We start from the raw sequence: 12,737 nt of genomic DNA, 5'->3' as shown, positions 1-12,737 counted from the left end.
TTTAGAATGAAAAAATCATAAAGTTGCAAAATTATTGGATAACTTGACATTAGTCACTTGTATTCAATGATTTATTTGTCACGTAAACAATAATAACCGCATACAATTAAGAGAAGTTACTGTGTCTAACTGGAAGATCTATACAGAGAGAAAGAGAAAGAGAGAAAGAGAGAGAGAGAGAGAGAGAGGAAGATTGAAAGGAGATGGGAGTAGAGAAAGCTTTTGGCAAACTTCTCGTTCCATATATCGCTGAATGCCAAGGTATCGGAATGGAGAATTTATCTCTCTCTCTCTCTCTCTCTTTCTATCTTTCTCTCTTGGTATATCTTTGAATACACATACAGACACATCTCCATATCTGATTTTCCGCTCTTCTCTTTCTCTCTCTCTCTCTTTCTCTCTTGCTTTCTCTCTTAACGCGCACTTGAACCGAAGAGATTCGGGTAACTCGATCTTGTTACTTGAACCCAAGTCGTCGCACGCTTTTGCTAGAAGGTAGGAAGAGGATCAGTTCATTACTCCCATGACTGATATTCTCTCTCTCCTCCTCTCCCCCTCTCCCTCTCTTTCTCTCTTACACTGTGACAAACTTTCCAAATATTCGCTATCTTCTCTAACATTTCTTGAAGAGTTATGTATAATAATAACCTTTTAAATTAAAAGTGTCAAAACAAAATAATGAAACAAATTCTATACAAATTTTAATAGAAACTAATAAAGAAATTATATAATAAATAATATAATAATTATAATAAATAAATTATATAATAAATAATATTGTAAGTGAATAGAGGAAAAGTGTCACAGATGTTAAGAACCGATTGTACTTCGTTATTCATTGGTGTAAGGTTTCGTAGTTAGTATGCATTTTTATAGTGATGTGTCTGTGTGTATGTGTGATAAGAAGGAACATGAGAAAGTTTTTATTTGTACGACACATTATCTGTTTTAGGTTAACAAGTAATTCATATCTTTATGTGTCGGATGATCTTACATTATGTTAGAAATAAATGTTGATCGAACATACTCGAAATGTGCATAATAGTAAGTGAGTGAGAGAGAGAGAGGGAGAATGATAGCGTGAAGAAGGAAAGACATTAGAGTTTGAAAAAAGAATAGAAAAAAAGGGCATTTCTCTTCTCTCTCATGGAGATGCATTCGTGTATGCATCGCGTTGAATAAATTGAGAATCGTATTTTTAAAACGTTACCCAAGTAGTTTTTTTAGCAAGGGTAATTTCATGCTAATGACGGTAAAAAATGTACCTTACGTGTATATATATATATATATATATATACTTTAAATATTAAAATTCCATTCTCTAAATTATATATAAATATTTTAATGATCGTATTGTACATATATTTATTACATTTTATCAATGTAATATTTAATATGCATACACACACAAATACAAATATACAAATATATCTGAAATATAAAAATTCTATTTCTCTTATAAAATTTTTTCGAAAATTCATTATCTTAATCAGAAATATTATTATTATATAATATTATTAATATATTATAAAATTAAAATAATATATAAAATATATTATAATTTAAATAACATATAAAATAATTATATATAATTAAAATAATATATATATATATATATATTATTATTATAATACAAAACACATTGACCCTTACTAAAACTCTTACTAGAAATATATAAAACATATCTGTTGTGTTATTGTTAATCCGAAGAAGTTAGCAAAGAAAGTGTGTTAATGCCATCAACGTGACTGTTTACATTTACGCAATAACGTTCGAACCTTGAACGAGACAACATCACTCTGTGATTCTTTCTCAATAAGGCAGACAATTTTACGAACTTTTATCTTCATCTCGTAAAAGTAAGTACACAAGCAACGACATAATTAAATTCTTTATTAATATACAATATACACGCATACACTAATAGATTTGAATTATTAAATTATTATATTTACCGATTAGATCAATTAGAAAATTAACTTCGGTGAAATAATTCACTTTAATAATGTGTTATATAATACTGACCATTGATATAAATACATATATGTGAATTACATGTATATATGAACAATTAATCATATAATTACAGATAAATTTTGAAAATGAATTTCAACAGAATAATATCATAAATCATTTTAGATAACTATAATAATAATATTAATGATATTAATAATGCTTATTAGCTAATAGATATCATTTATTTTTTTACTTCTTATTTTTCTCGTAGGAAATAAATTCTTTTTAGGAATCATCACATATTTTGTTTTGATTTACTCATTTTTATATAAAATTCTCTGACACATATATATATATATATATATATATATATATATATATATATATATATATATATATATATATTATATGTATTGTATTCGTTAGGTAGCTCGAGAGATTTGTTAAAAAGCTTCTTCCATCATGGGTAATAACGTCCTTCAGGTTTTTTTTTTTATTAGAAGAGCCAAGAGACTTTCCTTGTATCATCTTAGTGTTTTGTGACAGAGACAAACGTATCGTTCGCTTTGAGACAGTTTGTTATCGAAGTATCGAATATGATTTACATAAAAAGATAAGCTTCCCTTGTCATCGATGTCGGTAATATAAATTTGTCAGTAGTAGGAACATTGCGAGAACGTTGATAGGTTGGTAGTACGTGTGCTTAGAAAAGAAACACACAAACACATATATATGAAGAGAGGATAAAGAAGAAATTGAGAGAGAGAAGCAGAGAAATAAATAAAGAAAAAGAGAAAGGTATATATATATATATATATATATATACCTTAATACCTTATATATATATATATATATATTACAAAATGATATTATAGATGTATTTTTATATTTATATGTATGGAATATTATTTTGTATTATATAAAAATATTATTATTATATAATAATAAAAAAATAAGAAATATTTATTTATTTATTTATTTATTTATTTATTTATTTATTTATTTATTTATTAATTTATTATACCAGAAAAAAATAATTTACATAGTAATAACAATGTTAATACATAGTAAATTCTACAAGAGGTAAACATAGTTACCTGTACATAGGCTGGTACATATTAAAATTACTAATACTTAAAACTAAGAAATATAAATCAATTGAAATGACATTATATAAACTCTAAAATAATTGCCAACAGTGATATATCAGTATTTAGTTAAACTATATCACATATTACATTTTTTAATTTACGTTTAATAGTATTATCATTATGCATCATGTCTTTCAGATCATTAGATAATTTATTAAATGCTTTAATAGCTACAATGTAACTATATATATATATATATATTAGGGTGAGTCAAAAAAATGACTTTTTTTTTTTTTCAAGTGCCACGGAATAATGGGGTTGCTAGACACCTTAAAACAATTCTCACCAAATATGAGCTCTTAATTTTAATAGGAAGATCCTCCGCATCGCAGTTTTTTATTTTTTTTTCAGTCCAATAGATTAAAATTCATACCTCATTATTTATTGATTGTACAGAAAAATGTTCTAGACGAATTTTGTAGAAAATTGAATGCTCTACAAAAAAGGTATCTTATATTTTTTCCGTAAACCTCACCATTTGAATGATATTGAAGATTTAAATTTGATGATTTTTAGACAAATCTCATTTTTGCTTATGAATTTTATAACTCGACAATAAATGACTATTAAAAAGTGCACAATACAAATTTTTGTAGGAAATTAACTGCTCTATAAAAATGGTGTAGTATATTTTGGCGATTAAATTAAGCGTTCAAAAAATATTCATCATCAAACTTTCATGTGTACTGATTTTTGTCTCTGAATATCTTTTATATATATATATATATTTATATTATTATTATATTTATATATAAATATATATGTAATATTTTCTTTCTTTCTCTTTCTTTATTATATATAGGTATAGGGAAAAAGAGAAAGATAGCAAGATAGCGATTTTCCTCTACATGAAAATCATTCGAGCGTGTGCACAGAAGTAGAGAAGGAAAATATAACGTATTGTATGAACATTCGGTAGTCGAGCATGGGGATAACTTATTGTACGTAATATCCCACCGTGTGTGCCCGCAGAAAACGGTACACGTCGATATTCTCGCACGCGACTATTTTCTCTCTTTTCCTTTTCGTTTCTCTGCTACGTGGAACCGAAAATGTAAAAAGAAAGAGAGAAAGAGGTGATTCGTTTAATTTTGTTACACTAGATTTGCACTACAAAATTCTCTCCTACGTTTCAATAAGGTCCTAAAAAAAGAAGCTTAAGGTTTTAAACTTAAATTAGAAAGATTTATTTTCGAATAATCACAATTTTTGTTCCTTTTACTGCCCTTTTACTGTTTTTACAATGCTTTTCTACTACTGTGACACTTCTGTCGTTCAACTTAATCTTCTCAGATTGACTTCTACGTAAATTTGATTAGCCCACTTTTTGATTTTTCTTCTTAAAATAACGATTCCATCTCATGTGTGTTACTTTTACAAACAGTACAAACTTATACTTTATTTTTTTCCACATTGAAAAAGTATAATATATGAGAAATATATATATATATTTTTTTGTATTTTATTTTCTTTCGGTTTCAAGATTATTTTTGCGTACAAGCTGCAAGAGATTCATTTCAAGTTGCTATTGGTAACCCGTGTGTTGCATAAATGTTTTTTTTTCTTTTTTTTAATCTCTTCAAGATACGTGAAACGTCAACAACAAATTTTCCCTGTTGTGGTGGTGACTTCAATAGAAAATAAAATTAAAAATGAATATTAAAAAATTTCCATTAAAGAAAACAAACAAAAAAGAATATAATTTTATATATAGTATACAAAAAAAAATATGAAAATAAAATATTTCTTACAATTTGATTCAATATTTTTCATAGTTTGAGTTTATAAAAATTATAAAAGAGCATAATTGCTGGGAAAAGCAAAAATATGGTAGTTCGAACTAGTCCGGTAGAAGTTTGCCAAATTCGAAACCTAAATCGGAACAGCGACGAAATAAGCGCTGCAATTATTGCCGAAAAATGGGACATTGGAAACATGAGTGTCAAAAATTAAAATTTAATAGCGAAAAACTAAAATTGCACTTAAGTACACACTTGAGTGAAATTGTATAATATTTTGTGTATAAAATTATTATAATACTTTCTAATATTTAATTATTGATTGATAGAAGTATTTTACTTTGAAATTGTACAAATTACTTTATAAAAGATAAACGATTCAATAAATTTAATTTAGTTATTGAAAAGACACAAGTGAGGGCAAATGAAACGATAAATACAGTGATATAATAGGTAAAAAGGGTTTTCTCGCACGAGTGGTTTAAAACGTGTCTTGTGTGCCCAAGTGGTTGAAAACAAATTGTAAGTTCCGTTTATGGGGCGTGAAAGTGTAAACTCCCCGTATAACGGATTGTGTCATGACACGATATACAATCTGTTACATCTCGAGTTGTTTCATCACTGACGACAACTTCCTTTTAAAAAAATACACTATGAAACTATTTCATTGGATAAATAATCAATTAAACAATTATTGTTAATAACTTTATTTAATTTATTTTTCTTTTGTTTTATCTGAGTGTAAAATATGTTTTATAATATTTTATATACATTTTTGTTTAATGATTTCAAATATTACGCTTTTGCAAACGTTGTTAATTTAAATTGGAATTAAGTGAACAAAAACAAAACAAAAAAAAACATACAGGATGGTTCTTTTCTCTACTACTTTTAAAAAATGTAGATACCCATAATTTCAGAAAAAAAGATCCTTTAAAACGTTTTCAGGGATAAAAAGGAGTTTAGAATGAATTACTATGCTGGCACACACCGTAACACTTTCAAATAAAAGACTCGTGTGTTTACCTGTGAGCGAGATTTTTTGGTCAAATAAAATGGAATAAAAAGAGAGTAATTTAAGTTAAAGAAAATTTGACAATAAAATAATTTGACACGAATAACTAAAAAATATGTCAATTGAATAAAATAATGTGAAACTAATTGTTCTTACTTCGAATGATTTTAATTAAAATGAAATGTTCTAAATGTTAATTAATGAGAATTATACGAATAATTGTTAAAATTATTATTATTAAATACGAATTAATGAAAGTAAAGTATTTCATTTGTTTATGTTATTTTACAAGTTTTAAAGAGATATTTTTCTCGTGAATATTTTGATACCTGATAAATAAACTTGCAAAAATAACACATACAATAGATGAGGTTTTCTCTTCGAGTTATCAAATTTCTCTCTTTTTATCGGTCATATGTTATTTTTCCCTTTATTTTTGTTAGATCGATTGATTTTATTAGATTTTTATCAAACCTTGTATTTGAAATATCTCACGACGTAACATATATTTAAAATTATTTAAAATAAAATTTAATTACATTGATAATCATAGTTGCAATTGAAAACAAAATTAAATATTAGGTCGAGTCATAAGTAACTTCCGATGCATCTATGTAGAATCTATTTTTCGTATTTACCTACTATAAGTCACCGAAACAAACAAATTTTTAATATCACTGTATAGATGAGAGTTTAGTTAGTCTTATGTCAACTTTTTTATGTAGTCAATATTACATTTTACAGTTTTTCTTAACTTCTGAAATGGATAGTAAAAAATGCATATTCGACATGTAATGCTTTAGGAATTGAAACAAGGCAATAGCACTAAGGTGGCAACTGAAAAAATATGCAGCGTATACGGTGCAGGATTGATAACTGATAGGGCAGTCAGAAATTGGTTTGTAAAATTCCGTTCTGGAGATACAACCTTAAAAGACGAACCGAATGCAGGACGTCTTTTCTACTTTGACGAATCTTTTAAAGGTAATATTGGAGCAAAATTCAATAGATATGTCCAACAAATACAAAGAGTGCAAAAAAAAAACACCATGATAAGTGTCGTGCACTTATTAGTGGCAGAAACGCTATTCCTTGTCTCATAAAAATGGAAGTTATTTATGACTCGATCTAATATTAATACTTAAATCATTATCAACTATTGTATCAAAACTTTCTATTTTATTTATAATTATATAATTTTTTTTTAATGATACTTGCAGTAAAGAGTTTCAACACGATTTCTTTTGATGCAGGAAATAATAGAGTATCGAGAAAACAAGTCGTGTATGTAATATACACACACACACATACATATATGGATTCGATTCATGGAACAACCATGTGTGTGCTTGTTGGACGTCTTCTGGATACGTTTTGAATATTTTACGCATACGATATGTCGATAAAGTTTCCATCAAGATAGATAGATAGATAGAAAGACGTAAGAATCGGTAAGATAGATTTTCCTTCCAATCAAATCAATTTTCCTTTTTTTTCTTATTTTTTATTAAATTCAAAATAAATCGTGATACTTATTTATATGGTAGAGAGAAGAAAAGTAAAAGTTGTCTCCGACAATAAGAAAAAAAAAATGAAATTAAAAATAAATGTTAAAATAAGTGAATTTTTGTTTAACAAACACAACTGTGAAATTTTACGATAGTAGTTCGTTCTTGGGAAATAAAAAAATAGAAAATATAGCAGAGGAGGAGGAAGAAAAAGAAAAATTGTTTCCGACAGTTAAAAAAAAATGAAATTAAAAAGAAACATAAAAATAAATCAATTTTTGTTTATTTGTTTTAACAAATACAACTTTGAATTCTTACGATAGTAGTCCGTTCTTAGGAAAAAAAAATAGAAAAAAAAATGGAACAATTCAACGAGTTTATTGTCTTGGCCCTTTTTAACTAGGAACTTCGTTTCTCGATTAAAGGATGCTTGCGACTGCTAATTGGATAGACAACGCCGACGAACGTAAAGCATGGATGGTGGATTTCATGGTTAGACGGCACGTAGAGAAAACAATGAATCTTGTTAGCGGGAGCTCGTGAAAAAGGATTAATTGAAAAAACGTCGGGATTTTGTCCGCATGCTTGCTCGTGAAAGAGAGAACAAGAGAGAGGGATAGATAAAAAAGATAGGTAAATAAATGTGTTTAAAGAAAGAGAGGATATACATACATATAGAGTTTTTGTAGTTTAGCATCCTGTAGGTCCCTTACGTAAATATCAATTTTCCTAACCCTTTCTAACATATATATATATAATTAATTTAATATACAAAACAATTATATATAATGTGTATTTTTATTATAAAATGTATATTTTATATCTACATAATTTATATTATTTAATTATTTAATAATTCAATTAATTTATATATTAATAAATAAATTTAATTAATTTATTAAATAATATATTAAATTTATTAATATTTAAATAATAAATTAAAGGAAATTTTGATATTTAATTATATTATATTATATAATATTATATAATATTATAAAATGATTTAAAAATAAGTTATTAATTATTAATTTATAAATATTATATAATAATTTATAATTAATAGTATAATTATATTAATTATAAATTATTATAATTAGTATAATATAATTATATATTATATTATAATTATTATTATAATATATTATAATTATTATTATAACTATTATTGTAATTATTAAAATATTATAAGTAATAATTTATAATATAATTATATTATTAATTATAATATGATATTATTATATAAGTATAATATTTATATAATTTATATTACATTTATTTAGGTAATATTATATATGGTAATCATACATATATAGTAATTAGTAATAATATAGTTATAATATAAATATATATATATATATATATACATATACCTTTTATTTTATAAATTCGATGTAAAATTACAACTAATTAGTCAGTCCGTACGAGCCAAAAGTCTCTCGATGTCGGTTAGTCTTTTATTTTTGAGGGTTAGGAAAAGGGGGTTTTATGTTTCATTCAAAATTTAACCTCTTTCTTTCTCTCTCTTTTTTTTATTTCCATTTTATATCTCGCTTTCTTATATAACGCGAATTCGATTAATTTATTCACCTTTTTTGTAGACCGTCGTTTCTTGAATACATAAATAATATGGTAGGAAAATGTAATTTTATGTATTTATTTCTTTTTCTTTTTTTTTTCTTTTTTATTATAAATGTTTTAATTCATGCATTTCGAGGACTATTCAACTATACCATTGAGACTTGTTCATTTAACAAAACTGTTAAAATATTTTATTATCTTTCAGAAGTATCTTTCATTAATTTTCGAAGAATCAAAAAAAAGAATCTATTAATCAATTGTACATTTTAAAATAGTTGTGTAAAAATTGCAAATAAATATTCTTAAATGATAAAACTTAATGGATATTCTTAGAAATGCTCTTTGAAGTTATATAAATTAATTACTACGAAGTTACAACATGTTGAATAACTAGATATAATATTTTAACATCCGTGAGAAAACTCGTTTTTGTTAATTTGGAAATGTCCGTATTTGTCTTGCGAATAAAATTTTCATTTAAATGTTACGGTATTTCTGGTACATAAATTTAAATAGGAAACACCGAATAAAACTAACTGATTCTACAATATTTTTATCCAAAATTGTTTTTTTTTTTTTTTTTTTTTTTTAATATTAATAGATAATCATAGAAAGTTAAAACGTTTTTACTTATATTTTAACGATTATTAAATTGATAGAAAAAAAATATGCTTAACATAAATTTCACGTACACTCCAAATTTTTCAAAAAAAAAAAAAGAAAAAACAAAAAGAAAAACAAAAACAAAACCAAACAAGAATCAGGGAAACTATATTTTTTCACGAAAATAGAGAGTTATGAAATATTTCAGATTTAACGAATCGTTAGTTCTATAAAAATAGTTTGCGTGAGTCCAATTTTCCTCTTCCACCCTCCCCCAACTCCTCCCACCCCATGTTTGATACATTTAAAAAACGAAACTCTTTATCAGAGACGCATCGGTTTTAGTTTTCGGGTTCGTAACGCCGATACGTCATTCGTGGACGTTCGACACTTTTGACGGAGAACGAATACATTCTTTTGCGTGCCCGTATGGTTCAGGATAGTTGGATATGTTATGAAAAAAAAAAGGAAAAAAAAACATACGATAGATGGAATGAAAAAGAGTCAATCCATCAAATCATTTGGATCAGGAGGTGTCTTAATATACTCGAATTTCCTGCGAGATTTGTTTGCATATAACGATGGATAGATAAGTTTCTATGTATTATATATATATATATATATATAGAGAGAGAGAGAGAGAGAGAGAGAGAAGAAAGAGAAAGAGAAAGAGAGAGAGAGAGAGAGAGAGAGAGAGAGAGAGAGAGACAATAAAATAGTGAAATCTAGCAGCACGGTAGTGCTTTTATTTTATTTTTTGTATTAAATTTTTCTTCTCATATTACAATAAATACTGTTATTGATATACCATTCTGTTTTTTTTATATTAAAGGCTAACATGTGTGTGTGTATGTATGTATACGATATCTACGAACGTATCTACTACTACGTATATAAGTTAGTTCTGAAATTCCATAATTAATTATTTGACTGGCACGCAATACGGTCAACAACTTGTTCGCGTTTCATATCAATAAGATCAAAGCATTAGATCGTATTGCGCAATTGACTGTACGCTTCAATGCATCAATATATGTATATTTACGTATGTGCATTATTGCTTATGCATTTCATAATTCAAAAAGAGAATTTTGTCAAAGACTTCTATAATATAATGTATACTATAATTTATTTAATTATTTTCACTTCCAAATTAAATAATTAAACAATATATATAAATAGGTAATATAATATTATGTAATAATACTATATATGGTACAGTGAACGAGTAACAATTATATAATATATATATTAGAATTATAAGATAAAATTTAAAATTATATTATGATATATTTATAATTTAAAATATATAATTTTAAAAATTATAAATTTATTAAAATTATAAATTATATTATTATATATTTGTAATTTAAATTATAAATTTTTAAATTATAAAATATAATTTTGTTATTATATAATTTAAACATTTATTTTATTATATATAATTAATAATTATAAAATATTTATATTATATATTTTCTAATATTATTTATATATATTTAATATAATAATAATTAATAATATATAATATAAATTATATAGTAAGAAAATTATATATATATATATATATATATATATATATATATATATATATATATATATATATATATATATATATTATAATTAATTGTAATATAAATTATGTAATAATAAAATTCTATATAATATTATATAATTTTAATATATATGTATGTAAAGTAAAATCATGGAAAAGATAGTGAAATATTGCATAAGGTTTTATTATTGCTTCTCATTGTACAATACTGAAATTATTCTTTTTTCTTCTACTACTACCACATTCACCCTCATCCTCTTCACAACCCTTCCCCTCTATTTTTCTTCCATTACGAATCCATCCGTGACACGTTCCACCTCTTGCATTCTCTTTTACTAGCATCTATCTATCTATCTATCCATCTCTCATTTTATCTTTTTATCTTCTCATTCTCTCGATTTCGTTCCGCTCTATTCTCAATGGCAGATCGCTATTTTATATCCTCTGCAAACAATCACCGTTATAGTCAACCCATATGTTTTCGATGCTACTTTTAACTTTCAAAGAAGACATACACGTTGACCCTTGCAGCAGCTAGGGCAACGAGTAACGATACATAGAATTTGAACTATTTTTTATTATTCTTTTTCTTTTTGTTCACTAGAGTAAGGATACTTATCTTTTTGAGAATCTTCCTTTTGATTCAGTCTAATATTTTATCATGACATATATTTTTCTATGCAGAGTTCAACGTGTAGAAAGATATGGTGAATCTATTTTTGTAAGGGGATGTTGGGGTGGATGGAAAATAAAATTAGATATAGGTAACTATTTTTTAAACAAAAGTTTTGAGGTTTGCAGATAAGATAATTATCGAAGTTTAACTTTGATATTCCGTTTTTTTTTTTTTTTTTTAATAGAAAGAAATAAAAGAACGTTTAATTTACATTTAAAAAAATAAATATAAATTAATATATAATTAGATATTTATATAATAATGATTAAATATAATTAATATATAATTATAAATTAATATAATATATAATTATATAACAATAATATATTAATTCGATAAAAGCTTAAGAATTGTACCTAAATTATCTTTTATTTTGTAATATAAAATTATTAATACCTAATAAAGACGTAAATAAAATTAAATTAATTGAATTTATATATTTACTCACATTTATTTGCATCATACTTCTAACCTGAGTACTGAAAATATATTGAAAATTACTTGATAAATTCTTTTTCCTTATTTTTAGATCCAAAGTTTAAGGAACCAATTGTCAACGTGACTACACCCGTCGGTAGGGAAGCTATGCTGTCGTGTATCGTACAGGATCTGGCAGGATACAAGGTAATTTAAACTTTTAAATTAATGTAATTATAAGCGGCCGTAATAGAATCTTCACTAGATGTTTCCTCCATCGTAGAAATTTGATTAAGTACTCGGACCGTATCGTTCTTATTTTAAGTTCGCTTATTTTTTCATTTAATTTTTTTTTTTAAATGAACTTTCAAAATATCACATTTTTAAGAAGAGTAGATACCATCTTACAATTTCATCTTATCCTTCGTTCGTTTATTAAAAGCATCTCTTTTAATGCTTATGTTAATATCTAATATTTAACCATGTAAAGTTTTCTAATTAGTTATTTTCGAAAGATAGAAATGAAAAAGTGGAAGTAG

General features: G+C 25.1%; 1 protein-coding gene across 2 annotated transcripts in view; it reads left to right on the top strand.

Moving 5' to 3' along the window:
- LOC107070169 (opioid-binding protein/cell adhesion molecule homolog) overlaps positions 1-12,737 on the top strand; it is a 209,122-nt gene that overhangs the window by 125,523 nt on the left and 70,862 nt on the right. For both annotated transcript variants that reach the window (XM_015328105.2, XM_015328104.2), the window contains exon 2: positions 12,311-12,405. In XM_015328105.2, coding sequence (XP_015183591.1) covers positions 12,311-12,405 — 95 coding nt within the window. The remainder of the gene's footprint in view (positions 1-12,310; positions 12,406-12,737) is intronic.

The sequence above is a fragment of the Polistes dominula genome, unplaced genomic scaffold, assembly GCF_049000335.1.
Source record: "Polistes dominula isolate Pdom_NZ unplaced genomic scaffold, Pdom_raw_medaka contig_12, whole genome shotgun sequence".
NCBI lineage: Eukaryota > Metazoa > Arthropoda > Insecta > Hymenoptera > Vespidae > Polistes > Polistes dominula.
This window is presented reverse-complemented; position numbering and strand designations above follow the sequence as displayed.